Source organism: Lipophrys pholis, assembly GCF_963383615.2.
Source record: "Lipophrys pholis genome assembly, chromosome: 16".
In the NCBI taxonomy this organism is placed as follows: Eukaryota; Metazoa; Chordata; class Actinopteri; order Blenniiformes; family Blenniidae; genus Lipophrys; species Lipophrys pholis.
Genome location: NC_137634.1, coordinates 18,447,245 through 18,464,576, shown reverse-complemented (window position 1 = coordinate 18,464,576; position 17,332 = coordinate 18,447,245). Strand labels below are relative to the sequence as shown.

Below are 17,332 nucleotides of genomic sequence, written 5' to 3'. Positions count from 1 at the left end.
CCTTAACATGCCACATCAGAGAAGAAGCAACTCCCTAAAGTGTGTCTTTTTACTAAGTCGAAAGAAAATTTAAAGAAAAGAAGGAGAGGAAGCAAGCAATGTTCAAGACAAAAACAACCGCATTCTTTTTTCACATTTGCGTTAGTTTCTGTTGGTTTTTCTCGGAAGAGGGATTGACATCATGCTACAAAAATATATTCATCTTCACTATCGTAGAACTACAAGACAAGTCCTCTGTGCGAAACAAAGCGCCGGCTAAAGTAAGATTACAGTGCCACTCCAACTCCGTGTCTCCTTTCTCTTTGTCTCTGTCTGTCTCTGTCCCTGTCTCTCGCTGTTGCTCACCAACAAGCAGCAACAAATGAGTCCAAACGGGCATGTGATACTGAAGGCAGTGTAGCTGGTACTTTCTGAGTGTTATTTCTCAATTTTCAACTGAATGGACATGAGGGACTACGGTAAACACGGTCAGGGGACACAGTGGGATGGAAAATACAGATGCGTCATCAATCCACAAAGTACTAGCCATCACAGCTTCAACTCTGAAAATGGAAAAGGCACTTCTCCTCCGTCTCAGTGTGCCCCACCCCTCTTTCTTTTTTTCTTTTTTTTTTTTCTGACGCTGGCTGGACTTTCCTACACATGGTTGTTTGGCAAACAAGGCCTCACCATGAATAGACAAAATCCCAAAACGGAAATAAAAACAAACAAACCAAAAAATGAAGTAAATAAGCAGTGTTTTAATTCTAAATGTAAAATGCACTCTAGGATTTGAGATTATTTTTACATTCTTACTCGTAACTAGCCAATCTCCATTTTATACCACTGATATTGTTGTTGCTGTTGTTGCGGACAGTGTGTACACAAACACACGGGTGAATATATTCTTTTTTTTTACTTTGTCGTGAAAGCAGCTTTGAATGGAACGTCAACTTGGCGAGAAACAGTCACTTAAGCATGATTCAGACCAGTATATACTCTTTTTTTTGTAGAAAGTATCATAAAATGAACCAAAAATAAATAAAAGTATTTCCATGTCTTCAATAAACGTACCCTTTAGTTACACTTTGCAAAGCTTAAACATAATATTGACATCTCTAAACACCTGATAATATTTACAATGATTTAAAAAAAAAAAAAAAAAAGTGAAAATAGTTTCAATGCAGATCACAGAAATGATTGGATTCTTGTTTAGTTTGTCATCTTTTACCCTAAATAAATGGTGTGTCCACTGAGACATGTTTTATTGCTATTGCAGAAACCCCTAAAATATTTTGGAATCAAATAAAAATCTACAGAGAATGGAAGATATTTTGAAATAGATTGAGTGTAGCAATTTGCTGCTGATATCAAATGAAGAAGCCACCAGTTGATCTGTATTTTAAAGAAATGAAAAGAAACAATAAAATAAGTATGCCCTGCCCATGCATATACATAAGTGCCTTTTTCTGTGTCAGTGATTCCTTGTTTGAATTAAAAAGACCAAAATGGAAACAAAACAACGAAAACAAACCTGAAAAAAAACATGGAAACAGAGAAACAAAAGCCCCTTCAAACAATTTGGGCCATGTGCAGCTGTTGAATAGCATTCTCTTGGCTATATATTTATAGTAGCATTTTCTTCGTAGCATCATCCCAGACCTGAACAACACTCTCTCAAAAGTTTGTATTTGTATCTTTTCTTTTTTTCTGCATTTTGTTTTTTTCAAAATCTTCAAAATGTAGGTAAACATAGAAGCAATGCAACAAGTAGGAGTTGAAACCAGCATGGACACCATGTTTGTCTGAAAATAAACACCTTTTTTTTCTTTTCTTTTTTTCTCAAGAGGAATAAGAAAGAAATGAAATCATTACGGGTATAATTTGAAAGGAATGAAACATGGATTAGTGTGGATTCATCCCCTGCAATTTGGGCTTCTTATTCAAGTATGTCGCCCAGTAGACCAAGTTAAAGGTTCCAAAGAGCAGAGGGAAGGCTATTCTGGCAATCCTGTCTATCTTGCTCACACTGTTAAAGGTCTTCTTGGCCTCTGGAGGTTTGGGCTTTGGCTCCTCCTTGGGCTCGGTAGGGGGTGGCGGGGCGCTTTTGGCAATTGTGGCCAATCCAGGGTCCCTGGCAATATTGGGGGCGAAGGCTGTAGCAGTAGCAGCTGGGTAGGCTGTGGTGTTGTTCTTCTTGAGGAGAGACTCCTTCTTCTTCTTTTGCTAATTGCATTTAATGGAGAGATGGGATACAGAGTTAAAGTTACCGGCTTAATCAAAGTTCAGACACCATTCTTCATCACAATTACTCCTCTTCCGTGGTGTACATCATGTCACATGATAGTAATATTCTCAATAATATGTGACTTAATATTGGGTACTACTATTGTTTTAAAAACAGCTGGAGATGCCAGAGTACGCTGCTACACTGCTGCTAACTGTGGCATTAAGACAACTGGAGCAGAAAGATGAACACTAAACTATTAATGTTCATTGCATGTTATTCACATTGCATTTTCTATTAGGGAAAGTGGTGACGGCAAATGAATGTTCCCTGCCTTATGTAGCTCTATCAGCAGTCAAGTACCACCCTGCTGAAACAAAGATGAACTGGAAATAATATAATTTCACATCTCTTGTCACTGATTTAATGTAGAGTCTTTCCGTGCCTGGAAATATATGAATTCCCTTTGACTACAGTTATGCAACCATAATATATGCAGATAATTAGCACAATTTACTCCATGTGTACAGTAACACAGAATCTTCTCAGGAATAGCTATGCAAAAAGGTTAAAACATAATTTCCACATACCTTCTCTGGTACCACACTTTTCCCATCCCAAGCGTAACCCCTCTTGGTGAAGTAGTTGACAGTGGCAAACTCGATGAGGGCCGAGAAGACAAAGGCATAACAGACAGCAATGAACCAATCCATAGCTGTGGCGTAGGCCACTTTAGGAAGAGAGTTCCTGGCACTGATACTCAGTGTGGTCATGGTCAGTACAGTGGTCACTCCTGTAGGGAGAAGAAACAGGGAAGTCAGATAAATTAAATCTCATCAGATCCTAAAAGATCCAGGTGATGCCATTCGTCACCTTTGTACAATAAATGCACAGGAAGAAATAATGAGTAAGCTCCTTGTCCTATACTGCAAATCAAATCCAGCATTCCAAGTATTCTGCACAAGCCACACGATGCCAACATGGACAATATTTTCCAAAATGAAGCAACCTCAAAGGATCATGGAATAGGAATAATGCAAAATGAGTTATTTTTTTCTGAGCTCAAGTATTTTAGTCGTATACATCTACGTGATCAGTCCTACAGTGCATGCTTTTAAAAACCTTACAAAGGTAGCACTTTTATCAGATGCAGGTGGGGAGAAGATGTAGAGGCACTACTGTTGACTAATAACAAGGAAAATCCAACTAATTTCCTCCCAGCTATGACTTAAACACCAATGCACAGACAGTTACCATGAAATACCGAAATGAATCCATACAAAAATAATGCAGAAATTAAAGATGGATGCCTCATTTCTAATGCCATCTCTCTTGCGCAAATCAGCATGATGCTGAAACATGAGCTCCAGAAAGCAGTGCAGAGCCACTATAGAGAGGAAGGGGAAGTAGGTCAGAGCACATTCATCAATGCAGTGCTCGTTACAGAACAGGCTACCACAGATGTTTACACTTAGAACAACATGAGTCCAAGCAATGAAAGATACGCCAGTTCAGTCTGGACTAGCATGAAAAACATCTGGCTTGTAGAGGAACTATAAAATATGCAGAGAGGGTCCTCCCACACGCATGCTGCATGTGGGGCCATGGCTGTGTACAAACATATACTATAGAGTACATGCTGACTTGTATAAATACAAGATCCACAAGATGGTGTTGACATCCTTTTTAGAGTGATTATTTTCTCTGTATGAACAAAAATAGTTGTGGAACTTTTCTAACTGATGTGATGATTGTTGGTCACTCCAGAAATGAGTTACAGAGAGGAAACAAAGAACACAAATTACATAAACACACAACCCAAAAAAAGAGGAGCCTGGTCCTTTCGAAAATGTCAGTATTATTCAATATAACACGGCAGAATGACCATAAATCTGGTAAAAGTTTTTGCAAAACTGTAGCTGTGGTACAACTTCTGCCAACAGTGCGTTAGTAATTTGGAAATGTGAGTGTAAATATTTAGTTCCTTTTTCTCATTTTGTCTGCTAAATGTCTATATGATGTGACATAATGGAGTTGACACTCCCACTTGACAGTGAGGAATATCCCTGGTTGGGTTGCAGCTCTGGCGCCTTTCATGAGTTTGCATGTTATTCCAAGGTCTATAGGGGATGGGTTCTTTTACCCCATAGTCCAAATACATGTTGGAGGCTGTTTGTTGACTAAAAATTCCCCACGGTCTGTCCCTCTGTGTTTTCCCTGCTGGACTGGTGATCTGTCCAAGGTGCACCCTGTCTTCCCGCTTGGATTGGCTGGATCCCTCAGGACCCTCAGTAGGATAAGAAGATGAATTGGTTGATATTATTATGGTGCCAAAATGGTTCAAGCCTGCCTGGTTGCTCAGTTTGTGTCTCTGTGTCATCAATTCACACAGCAACTGTCCAATCTCTGTGAATCAGCAGGTGCATCCTGCTGGCTTTTTGCAGGCAGACACTGAATAAAACCACTGAAGCTGCATGGCCAATGAAACATGTTGGCTGCTTTTATGATATTTACATATCATAATTTTCTTGTCAGTAAAATCTGCGTCTCCAAACTCAAAATCACAAAATGGTTGTCCACTTTCATGCTGACGTAATGAATGTTAAATAAATTGGTTAAAAACAAATTACTAAATAGAAAACATGAATTAACCCCCAAAACTCATACATAATATTTTACACTCTCCTCCTGTTATCCTGTTTACCACTTCCATTGAGTTTTATACAGGTCCTCCTGATATGTAACTGTTTCCTGTCAGAATTCTGGATCCCCCCACAGTCCTAGTTAAGTGTTAAGTGTTGAATCACTGACTCCTCATCCTCCCACTCTCTTTTCACTTGCTTTGCCATTGCTGTCTTGGTGCCGTGACATGATCTCTAAAGGAGGAATATTATGTTCACATTACTCATAGTCAAATAAGTGATTGGTTAGTGGAAATAACTGAGAAAGATGCCTCTGATGGATGCATGCATTTATGGTGTTTATTATATTAGCGAATGGATTAATAAATATGTTGGTTAAACTTATTTATTTCTAAGTAATTCATTGCTAAAACCTTTTTTTTTAGGTGAATGTCCTATAATGACATATAATTTGTTGAATTACATTAAAATAGACTAAAAAGATTAAGACAAACACCTGTTTCATCATATGTGGCATAGTTACACTTGGCACTAGCACAGTCCGAACAAACAAAAACAAATGAAAGGTTCATTTGAAAGTGATGATATTCATATCCAATTCAGTGGAAAGACATAACTCAGCCACCCACATACAGTATGCGATGTTCACCAATGGAGAGGAAGCACTCAGAGATTAAAGGCAGCAGCAGTTAAATGCACGATGCACCTTATGATGTAAGTTTTGTGCTACAGTATGTTTTATAATGAAGCTACATATTGTGCACTGCAACCACTGTAAGGAAAACCACCGCTGGGTTTGATTATTTAGAATGCATGGCAGCGAGAGATACGGAAACGATTCAGGATTCCTACCAGATTTCCATTTCCTCCCATTTTATAACTTCGAATTAAGTTCATCTGCAGCTAATCTATGTGAGAATGTGAAAGGGTTGGTATGTTTGGAAATGTGTATGCTGTATTTTAAAAGTAAAACCGGCCACACTGACGGAAGAAGCAATTAGAAATTACCCAACATTTCTTCCTTCTTGTTAAACGCAAAATCAACGCAATATGTGAATATGCTATCAATTGATCTAAACTGCGGGTGCATCCCAGGAAAACAAATACAACACATGCATTAACTCTCATAAAGATGTAATCTAACTGTAAATGCAAGTTTTGTGTAAATCATTTCAAATTGAAGCAACATCATCTTGAGACTGCAGTGGAGTGACAGTGTAACATCAAGGTGTCATTGCTTTTGAGTTGGGTGCCAGAACAGTCTCCTTTGGAGAACAGCCAGTACAACGTGATTTTGCCCGCAATCATGTGCACTTATGTTCTCAGCGGGAGCGATTTCACAGCCACCTCTGATTCACTGCATCTGATCTCTTTATATTTATGTTTTAAGGAGATGAAGAAAGTAATAAGAGGGAGATTACATTTGTGGCAGCTGTTGGTCTGTCAGTGTTGTTTGTCGGTAAATCAGTTAATTTAGTGGGGGAGGAGGACGGCAGCACCACTGGGTATTACACAAGTCCTTGCAAAAGCAGCCTGATGTTCAGTATCATATATATTTTACTGTGTTTGACAAGCTCTGTTGTCATGGAAACAGGTCTCTCAACTCCTCCAATGTCCTAATACCACGAGAGAGGAAGAAAGAGAGTGGGGGGAAAGAAAAAGAAAAAGCCTTTGATGTAAAAAACTTAAAATGATGCACAGATGTAACCATGATTGAATGATCATTTGCTTGTACACATTAATGCAACGTTTAAGGGGTTGTACTGTATGTCATCTGCATATATGTGTGGAGATGTATGCGTGTTACTCTGCTAATAAGGGCCGGCTGGCTGTGCTTTTCCTACCTCCAAGATGGACAATTTTGCTTTGTGTCTGTTTAGTGATGGGTCTATTTAGGACTCATTTGGAACACTGGGAAACTGATTCATTAGTACATGACTCCAGAGCTGGTTTTAAATGACTCTATCTGACATGTTGTTACTAATAGTCTTGAGGGTTTGAAGGCTGTTAATGAACAAAATCGCTGATCTGGAAAGTTCTAACTGGATTATTAGTGGTGTAACTCAATTCTTGAGAGTCCCTTCCACTCAATTTAGCTCAATGTGCACAAGCAATGCCACTTGATTTATTTGATATATATTGTCTTGTATAATTTTTTGCCTTGGTTTGCAGGCTCAGACTCAGCTACTCACATAAATATCGAGATGAGAGGGGGGAAAAGAAAAATGCTGCTAGATTGCAAATTTGGACGAGGTAAATTAGAGAGTTATGATAATGAATACACAAGGTTGGCCTGGTTGCTTTAAAGTAGGAGGACAGTCACTGTTGCCTCTGGGAGAGGAAGCTTTGATGTGACATTTCACATGAGCAAATGTCTCAAAAAAACCAAAACATTTGAGAGTAAATATGGTGCAGACAATGTCCTCTTGGTTAATAGGTTTCTGACAGAACATAGCGCGTAGAAAATTGGTTTAATCAATTTATTCAATGTTTAGCAGCTGGTCAGAGGTAGTGGATCTGAAAATTTGCGTTTTCTGGTAAGGCTGAATAAATTTATATATAATGTGTGTGTCTGCTTTTTTTTTTTTGCATGATGTGCAAAGTCAATGTTGTTGTCAATGCGTTGTTTGTTTTCTTCCAACTCTGGTAATAGCACAGAGAGAAGTGACAAGCTTCAAGTATTCTAGACAATCTCAAGTGAATGAATAAGATACACTGCCCATTCATTACATTACAACCACAGGCAACCCTCTGTGTGGCAGAAAATCCCCCCCCCCCCACCCCAAACACCACCACCACCACCACCAAGCATAGATTTTCCTCTGATAATGTTTTGACTGAGTTGGCCAGCAATCAAACATGACAATCAAAATATGAGACAAGGTCAAAAGTGCCTGCTCACTCAAAGAATACACAGTCCTTTAACTGTAGCTCACAAAAATCGAATCTGGGCGCTTTGAAGGTTTAACAATAAAGCTTTTTTCTTTTTTAGGAAATGTTTCGCAAAGCATTCACCAGCATTAGAGGGTAACATCTGAACAACAGCACAGAAGTTTTTAAGTGCAAATGGTGTTTACGCTTGAGACTTCAGGGACTCGCCTCATAAAACAGCTTCACTGTGGTGCATCATACAGAACAAGATAGCAACAATACTGAATGAAGGATGACAAGGTGGAAGCCATTGTCTTTTCACATTATTGGAAGGATATTAGTGTCATTCTCTGTCTCTAACCATGATAATGTCCTTGGTCAAAAACAACCAATTATTTTACTTGCTTGAACCTAATAAGAAAGGGTGAAAAGAAAGGAAAGAGCAATTCACACATTGCTTGCTTCATGCAAGACAGTTTGCATGATGATTTGTTGGTGATTTACTAACATTGAAATTTAACTTAGATTCTTGCGTGCTTTACACAATGTTTACACGAGATCGATCAATTGGAAACAGCCTTTTCTGTGTTGGTCTGCTTGCATGTGATACGCAAAACAAATTAATAAAAAAAAATGGGAGAACCAGCTGAGGAAATGCTCCTCCTCATAAAAACAGAAACATGTCTGCTGAGACCATTTGTGGCAAGGTTTCATAAATGGTAATAACAGATGCATAACAATAAACTAATGAGCATTTTCAGAGGTAGTCCATTGCATTTGTTCACCAATATATCAGTATATGCTGAACAATCTGAGAGACACGCCAAATATTCTATAGTTGTCAAAACAACTATGCTAAATGGATCATATATGTGGTATTCTGTGCGTCAGTCACACGCAGTCCTCACTGTCCACATTAGAAGATCAGCTTCCAAAGGGTATGTGCAAATGTGCAACTCTTTGAGAGATCAGATTCCGTCTCAATTTCCGTTTGGAAAATAGACGATGACTTCAATATTTTAGTGGTTACCAGCGTTCATAGCAGTGACTTAAGTCGCAGTAGATAGTTTTTTTACCCACAGGAGCATGAGTATGACCAGTTTGATCTTACATTAATACATTGGAGAGTGTACTGGTGTTGAAACTCTTAAATCTGATGAATGAACATGATTCTTATGCAGGGACTTGTCAAACAACTTTTTTTATGCTCCCTTAACCACTCCCAGGAGTGAAGCTGTCTTTGTTGTATGTCTGTCAACACTTCCCCTGCACTGTACTGCAGCTACTCATTTATTCATGCCTTATCAATAACGTAAGCCTCGGGGAAGCCTGACCCAGAAACACATTACCTTCAGCACCACGACGTCACCTCCGATTTACATAAGTGAAGAAACAAACTGACATGTTGATTGGCGGGCGAGGCAAATGACTGTGCCTGCAACACAGCTGTGAGATTTGTGCCACGCACACGTAACCCCCCCCCCCACACACACACACACACACACACACACACACACACACACACACACACACACACACACACACACACACACACACACACACACACACACACACATCATATAGTAGCACCGCCTACAATGTTGTCAGCTAGGAAAATTTATGACCACCAACTGGCACACAACCAGCATGATCAAATATAACAAACAAACACATACACATATACACACACCTCAAATCAAAACTCCAATGCACACATTCACTCACACACAAGGTGATATTCCTTAATGAGGAGATACATTAAACAGCATCATGGGAGAACCAATAAATACACAGCCAAATCGTTGTTAAAGAGGAGAGAAGGAAGCAAGCTAATCTTCTGAGCACTTCTGTCCCTGACAGCTTAGAAACAGAGAAACGCAGGAGGGGAAGGGAGGGGGAGGAGAGAGAAAGCACCATATCAGCGCCATTAGTGGCTGTTTCCTTTTTGGTTTACATTTGGACCGCAAACAAATAAATTGCCAACAGTTTTCCACTACACCGAACTAGCTATAAACTAATCAGCCTCTTAATCGGTACAGTGATAAATAAGATAACTCTACCCACTGCTGTGTTTTTAAATTGCCTATTCATCCACAGGGAAAGCTTTAGGAAAAAAGATTTAGTGCAGAGGCTGTGCTTCATAGTCACACAATGTAATTTAAATGTGGTTTTTAACGCTGTGTTTGTTCATGGTGATGTTTTTTTCTGTGCCAGCCTTGGACGAATCTGTAGGAAACATTAAGCTGATCACATGTGTAGTAATCACAACGCACGTTGTATTACAGTAGCTGTTTGTTTATTCTTAGTATCAGTGTGGCTTTTGATATACTGTGATGTCGCTCTGCAATAAAGACGAGAGGCCACCAAGCTGTGAAGGTGTGTGGGGGAGAAATGAGTAAAGTATATTAGCACATTGAAGTCATTTGTCTTTCACAGTAAAATAAAAATAAAAAATCACCTTGAATCTTCTGTCTGAGGAGTTGTTATCTCATATGTAGCAGTGCCGGCTTCATACAGTGTTTCTAACTTATGGCTTGATTCAGATGTAACCTGAGTCTTACTGAAAGGGTCAGTGATTACATAATATCTGGCACTTGGGGCAAGTGGGGATTTGATAGCACAATCATAGCAGCGATTCAGAAATGATTGATATAAAGGAAAAGAGGGTCTTTTTATACTCTCTTTGATGCATGTATAACTGATTTTGCTTGTGAAGATCAATTTGCAATAAAGATTAATGACCATTACGGGTAAGAATGATGCTCATTTCTACTGCTCATCCAGTGAAAGCGAATTCACATTAATTCACTAATTCATTAGATAATTGTGCAACCTATAATATATGATACAAAGACGGGCAAAGCATTAATTTTGGACCCTTGTTGAATTTAGGTCGTCCCACATGTTGTATGTGAGGAATAGTGCAAGTCTTAATTCATTAATCCATGCACATGGCATTATTAAAACCCAAAATGAGAGGGGGCAGTGCGTGGGTCATCAAACCAATTATACTTTATTGGCACGTGGACGGTAATCATTAGGTAATTATAATTGACTTTCTTATTAATGATGAATTATGTGCAGATGGTCTTTTGAATGCATTTTCAAACATTGTAACTTGATTGCAGGTGACTTAGAACTGGTGATGTTTTGACGCTGTGTCAAAGAAAGCAAATTAAACATTATAAATGCCAGTATTGGGGTGCACGGTACAGTAGTGGTTGGCACTCTCAACTCAAAGTGATGACGTTATGTTTGAGGTCCAGGTTGAGCTTGGGGATCTTTTTGTGCCTTTTTGAAAACACGTTTGTCTCTGTGTTTGTCCTGTGAAGGACTGATGACCTGTCTGTGGCGTATTGTGATAGAAATATGGCTACATGTACAGTGTGCATGTCTTTTTGTAATAAAGGCAGATGTTTAGTCATTGAAAAACAAGGCATGTGAATATAATTTAAAAAAAGAACACCAAATACACAAAATCATTTTTGGCATCAAATACTCTAAAAGATTGTACTTCCTAAAGACACTGTGACTCTGAATTGGATAAATCCAATTAAAGACATCATGTATGTATGCAATTACTATGTCAAGACATTACATCAAGTTTCATTGGGCATATGAATATTTCACTAAGTGAAATGATTATGACGGTAATAGATGTGTTCTCATAACTCCATATGTTCCAATATTTCCATTTTAACCTCTTTGATGAACAGACTCGCATGTCTGCTGTGCTGCATGATGCATATTTGTCACTTGAATGGCCAATGAACTATCCTGGGACATTGTGTTACTCTTTGTGTTTATGAAAATGTGAACATGTGCTTATTTAGCTGTGTATGTGTGTGAACGCACACACATGCCTGCACACACGACATACGTGTAATCTCGTGAAGCTGAACCAGCAATAATAGCATGAGGGACACACACATGCCCTAGATAGTTGTTTGAATCCAATCTAGGCCATCCTCATTTTTCCAACACGTGACAAGCACCGCAGGTAGCGAGCTGTGCCCACACACACACACACACACACACACACACACACACACACACACACACACGTACATAAAAGTACTCACTAACCTAATCAATAAGACACCAAAACATTACAGGAAGAGTTAAAAAAAAAAAAAAAAAAAAACCTGCTTGAGACTGCAGAGCTGTAAAATCCTGTGTCTGTGTAATGATTCGGGGAAAGCTCTTTAACTAGTGGGCTCGGGGAGACACTGACATCCATGAGAAGAAAATGAAGACAGAAAGAGAGAGGGAGGCAGAGAGAAGGAAAAGAACAAGAAAGAGTGTGGGGAGAGGTAACTCAAGGACATTCTGCCTGCTGCTGTGCTGTGTTGCTACAGAGCATGCTGCAGACTAGCAAGAGCTTTCCTTTTGGGCGGTATTATATAAGACATTAGTGTGACAGACAGACAGATACACACACAGCCGCATACAAATACACAGGCCAATGTGCACACACATGCACAGACACACACAGTCGCACACATTGATGAATGCTTACATCACACACACGGGCGGGCACACACACACACACACACACACACACACACACACACACACACTGACTTGTAGTCAAACATTCAGAGCACGTAAATCTGAATTCATTCTGAGCTTCGCGCTTGAAATTCTGCTGCAGCGGGCCACAACTGATTAAGACTCATGTTCATCTCATTGGTGCAAAGACAGAACAGAGTAGAACAGTATGGATAAATTATACAAGAATATTTGGAACTCCACAACCAGCAGTTCAATCAGTTTTAGCATTTGATGCCCTTTAAAAGAATAACTTGACCTTTAAGGTAGCAAACCTCTTTGCTTTCTTGTCAAGAATTAATCTGTATAAACAGTTATCTGCATATCAATGTAAAATGCGTGGGCGACACTTTGGTGCTGTTGGTGTCCATGTTTCTATTTTCTCTCTGGTTGAAGTGTTAGTCTCATCAAAACATTGCTGTGAGTGTTGGTTGCATTGACGTGGTGGGTTAAACGTGTGGACAGCAAAACAGCCAGAACACACCAGATGTAGCCAGAGCTTGTGACTCTTTGGTCAGTTTTTAGGACAATTTCAGTAGTTGTCTGTCTGTATTCATGTACCTGGTCTGGTGAGTAGCTGAACAGTCTTGTGACATTATCTGATTATGTCTGAGTGTGACCATGCCAGAAAACTGCTAGTTTTCTGTGCAGCTGAGTCTCTCATCCATGAGATCTGGAGCGCCGGGGCAAAGAGTTCCATAGGATATAAAAAGCTAGCTTTCTGCGAGGCTCTCTGGTTCTTTGTCTTAGCCTTGGCAGAGCTTGCAGGCTGTTCTTTCTTACTTTGTTTTTTTTTGCACTCAAGCCCCTCACAAAACATCTACATCAAAACATTTCTAAAAATGGCAATGACACCAAAATCCCCCCTTATTGAGCTGGACTCTGTTCCACTTTATTTTCAATTCAATAGATTATATTTCTTATCTTGTACCTATTGTATTTACGACGTGAGATTGGACCAAAGTATTCCAGTTAATAAAAATGTCGAAAATATACAGACAAAAACCAAAAATCTAGTCTTATGTCTCAAGATGCTAATCAGACCACAAACATTGACCTCCGCACAAAAGAGGAAGTCTGGAGCTCCAAGGGGTTAAACTGTCACCAGACAGATGGGTCTGCCAGTTGGCTTTCAGATTGAATTTGTAATATGAATCATACGAGAAGATGGATACTGCAGTTGGTCGTCATTTTGCAGTTTCTGAACAGTCATTACAAAACTCTACAGAGCAAAATCGCCAACAAATTCTTAAAGCATGAATGTTTATAAATCCTGCAAATGAGACACATCAAATGAATCTGCAAACTTCAACCCTCTTTTTATTATGTTTGAATCTAAATACAGTTTTTAATATATCCCGAGCTTATTAACGTCAGGCTGCAGCTCTCCCCCTTTCATGGTAAAAACCTGTGATGTATAATTCTCAAATTGCTGCGCCATCCTTTTAATGTGTTGTTTATGCTTTTATCCATATCAAAAAACTGAAGATATTCAGACACAACACGGAATATGTAGCAGGCTCCTTTTTACTAAAATCATGGCATTTAAATCTGTTGTTGATAACACATGTAGAGTGATAAATAATATTCTAAGAAAAGGTTGTGCGCCAGTTGCTTGTATTGTGCAAGATACTGAAATTCTGAGGTTGCCATGATGCAGGAGTACATGAGTCAGATTGCTTCATGATGTGATTGTTTGTGGACACCCACGAGGAAACCCAAACTTTGTCCTTTTTTTGATTTTTTTAGATGATAATAATTACAGAAAAAAGCAATACAACTTCAGAACCAAGAAATGCAAAGACAACTTCATTATGAAGTAATAAACACAATTCAAAAATCACATTTCAAAAGAAATATCACAATGATTTCAAAATGTAGATATTGCACTAAATCTTTGTTTTAATTTTAAGGTAGATTTCCTATTTATTATAAAGAATCCAATGTGTGTAGTGGTTAGCTCTATGCTGCTATAGTTCTGAGTGAGTGCCTAATGTGTCGGTATTGTATCTTCCACACTGATTTCCCATGAACAGATTTGAAACCTTCTGGTAATGGCCTCAGTTCTCTGGCCACAGATGTTTCTGAGAGAACAGAGTAGACAACTCACCAAAGACAGTTCTGGCAGGGACCGACTCTCTGTTGAGCCAGAAAGACACTTGGGAGAGGATGACTGTCATGATGCAGGGTAGATATGTCTGGATCACAAAGTAGCCGATTTTCCTCTTCAGGTGGAAGTGAGTTGTCATCACAACGTACTCTCCTGTTGTCCGCAGACAAAAGATATGGAAAGGTTACATACACAAATCTTCAAAGAGAAACTATAATAATAATAAAAATACTGATGAAGTTGATTAAGCTTTGATTTCATTTGGGTAAAAGCTATATAGGAAGACCTGTGTGGTATCACCCTTTTAGCACACAATGCTTTTAAATGTGTTTTTGTGGGACCACACTGTGGTGTAGTATTTACTACTCTTGCCTCATGGTGAGTGAAAAAAACCCATGGTGGCCTTTGGCTGGAGTCCATACTTCTGTATGGAGTTCCCATCTTTTCCCAGTCCCTTGAGAGATTCTATCCAGGTACATCTTTCTTAGGGTTGATAAGCCATAGGTGTGAATGTGATGGGGAATGTTCTGTGTTAACGTTGGGATATACTGATGACCTTGAGGGCATGTCCTAACTTTCTCCTGGTATTAACTGGGCTCCAGTCCCTACAACCCTAACGCCTATAAAGATGCTATCACATTAAATATGTATGTTTCCTGTGTCGTTATGGCAATATTACAAGCCCCCCCCCCCCCCCCCCCCCCCACTGCTGAGTTCATTGACAGTTTTGAGTTGCCATTTTGATTCAGTTGTTGTTCTAGTAATAAACAATGCCTAACATGCAATATTAATATCAATGATGAATGACTATACGGAAAAATGTCCCTTATTACAGACTTGACTTTGGCTTTATTTCATGGTTAAACAAATAAACAGCATGAACCCTTGTTGATCCCTTCACTGCTTGAGCATTTGTGGCAGCTGATTGGAACTGCAGACTCTGTAACCATCAGCAGTGCAATGATCCTGTACATGGAGCCAGAACAATCAGGGAGGGTTTTTCTGGAGGAGGAGGAGGAGGAGGAGGAGGAGGACGAGGATGAGGACAAGGAGCTGAGCAGTTTTAGACTGGCCAACTAGTTTATTTATCTGATCTCAGTCTGATTGAACATTGATTGCACTTGTTGAGGAATGGGCCGTCACCAAAACGATCAGTGAAGTTAGTGTCAGTTTGGAAGACTATGAAAAAGAAAAACATCCGGTGGTGTTTATAAGCCAGACAGTGACTGCGAAAGGTTTTCCATTATTTCACTTGACATGTTATGAGCATTTTTTTTAATTATTTGAGAATCCATGAATTCTGGGCAGTTTTAATTAACAGTGCTGTACATTCGACAAAGTAAATAAATTCCCTGTCCATAAACCTATTTAGGCCTATTGATGAACCTATTCGAGGCTTGACGTGTTAACGCACTGTGAAAGATTATATTTCAAACCAAATATGGTCAAGCACAGAGTCCAAAGTGCAGAAGAATTGTAGCGTACTATCTTTTGTAGCCACCTTGATAGTCTAAAGTGTTTGTTTTCAAAGGGTTGTTGTGTTGTAGCCTACAGTTTTATTGTTCATGAGTTTTATCGGCACAGTTATGGGTGCCATTTGTCAACAAACTCAATATCCAGGCATGATCCACTTCATCAGTGGTTTCACAGCCAGTCGCCCACAAAACACAACAGTCACAGGAGCAGCACGGGGGGTTGAAGTACTTATAACAACATGTTGATCTTGAGGTTTTCCAGAGACAAAAATAACTCTTACAGTGTATTTAAATCACATGGGAGCCTGTTGCCAGTAAAAACAAGGCAAAGATGAAAGGAAAAGGGATGTCTCAAGTTTTACTTTCTGCCTGCAGCTAACATCGCAGCAAACAGGTCACCCATTTCATGCTGTGACTAATTTTTGCCAGTATCAGTCGACCAAAATGAGTTGGTGGGGGGGTGAAACGGCCAGTTGGGAAATGAAGAATCTGGGACGTGGTCTATAATTTTTAAAGTGACACAGTAATGCCACTGAAGATCCATTTGAACTCATGCAGTTGTCACAATATGCAATCGCAAACCATTTCCACCACAAGTTAGAGTGAAATGATGATTGTGGCGTAAGAGATCTTTGTTTCATTTGATGATAATTCCTACATGGCCCCAATTTGAAATGTTTGCCACCACTCGTAAAACATTTATTTCCATCACGGGGAATCACACTGCAGCCAAACTGAAGCCTACCTGTGCTGGACTGCACCACACCAGAATCCACACTCTGCCCCATCAGATCGTATTGGTTTAATCTGGATCCATCCTCTGCCACCACCACAGACTGGGCAGCCCCTCTGGTCCACACGTACACCACTTCTGCTCGAGTGTAGGCATCTGGCAGGGGCAAACAGAGTAAAACCTCATAAATAATTTTGCTGCTGCGTGTCTGTCATCACATGTTGCCATGTTGTGTTTTTGGAGCTACGGGGGTTGTCTGATGACAAACAGATCTGAAAAGAAAAGTGCACCCAAACAGATTTGGTAGTTCTGTCTTTCCTTTTTCCACTTCCTGCCGTCTTGTCGAGTCCCCTCTCATCTCTATGCTGGCTGTCTTTTCTAATTTGCCTTTTAAAGATATTATCCCTTTCTTCGCTCGGGTAGAGTGTCAGCAGGCAAAACATGTTTAAACTAAGCACAACCTGTCAATGCTTTATGGTGTCTTCTATAACAATGTATTATGTGATGTGGTGTTGTGTCACATCATGTCGCAGCACATCATGTCACCCCCCTCAATTTATAAGAAAAGAAAACAACAACATCCCAACAGGACAACATGACCTTAAAACAGCCAAGTCAGTCTCTTCTTCCCTTCGGCCACCCAACCTGTCAAAGCTGCAGTGTGGCTCGGCCACTGCAGAGGAAAGGATGGCTCAACTGCAGGCTGCAGCATAAGGAAGAAAGCTCATCACTAAAATATTTAGG

The 17,332-nt window shown here is 39.6% G+C and overlaps 1 protein-coding gene across 6 annotated transcripts in view; it reads right to left on the bottom strand.

The window, feature by feature from the left end:
* Nucleotides 1-616: 616 nt before the first annotated feature.
* Nucleotides 617-17,332, bottom strand: part of gabra1 (gamma-aminobutyric acid type A receptor subunit alpha1) — a 29,674-nt gene continuing 12,958 nt past the window's right edge. For all 6 annotated transcript variants that reach the window (XM_080483212.1, XM_080483214.1, XM_080483215.1 and 3 more), the window contains 4 exons: nt 16,601-16,744; nt 14,381-14,533; nt 2,797-2,999; nt 617-2,205 (listed from right to left, as the gene is read on the bottom strand). In XM_080483212.1, coding sequence (XP_080339338.1) covers nt 1,885-2,205; nt 2,797-2,999; nt 14,381-14,533; nt 16,601-16,744 — 821 coding nt within the window. In that variant the 3' untranslated portion in view covers nt 617-1,884. The remainder of the gene's footprint in view (nt 2,206-2,796; nt 3,000-14,380; nt 14,534-16,600; nt 16,745-17,332) is intronic.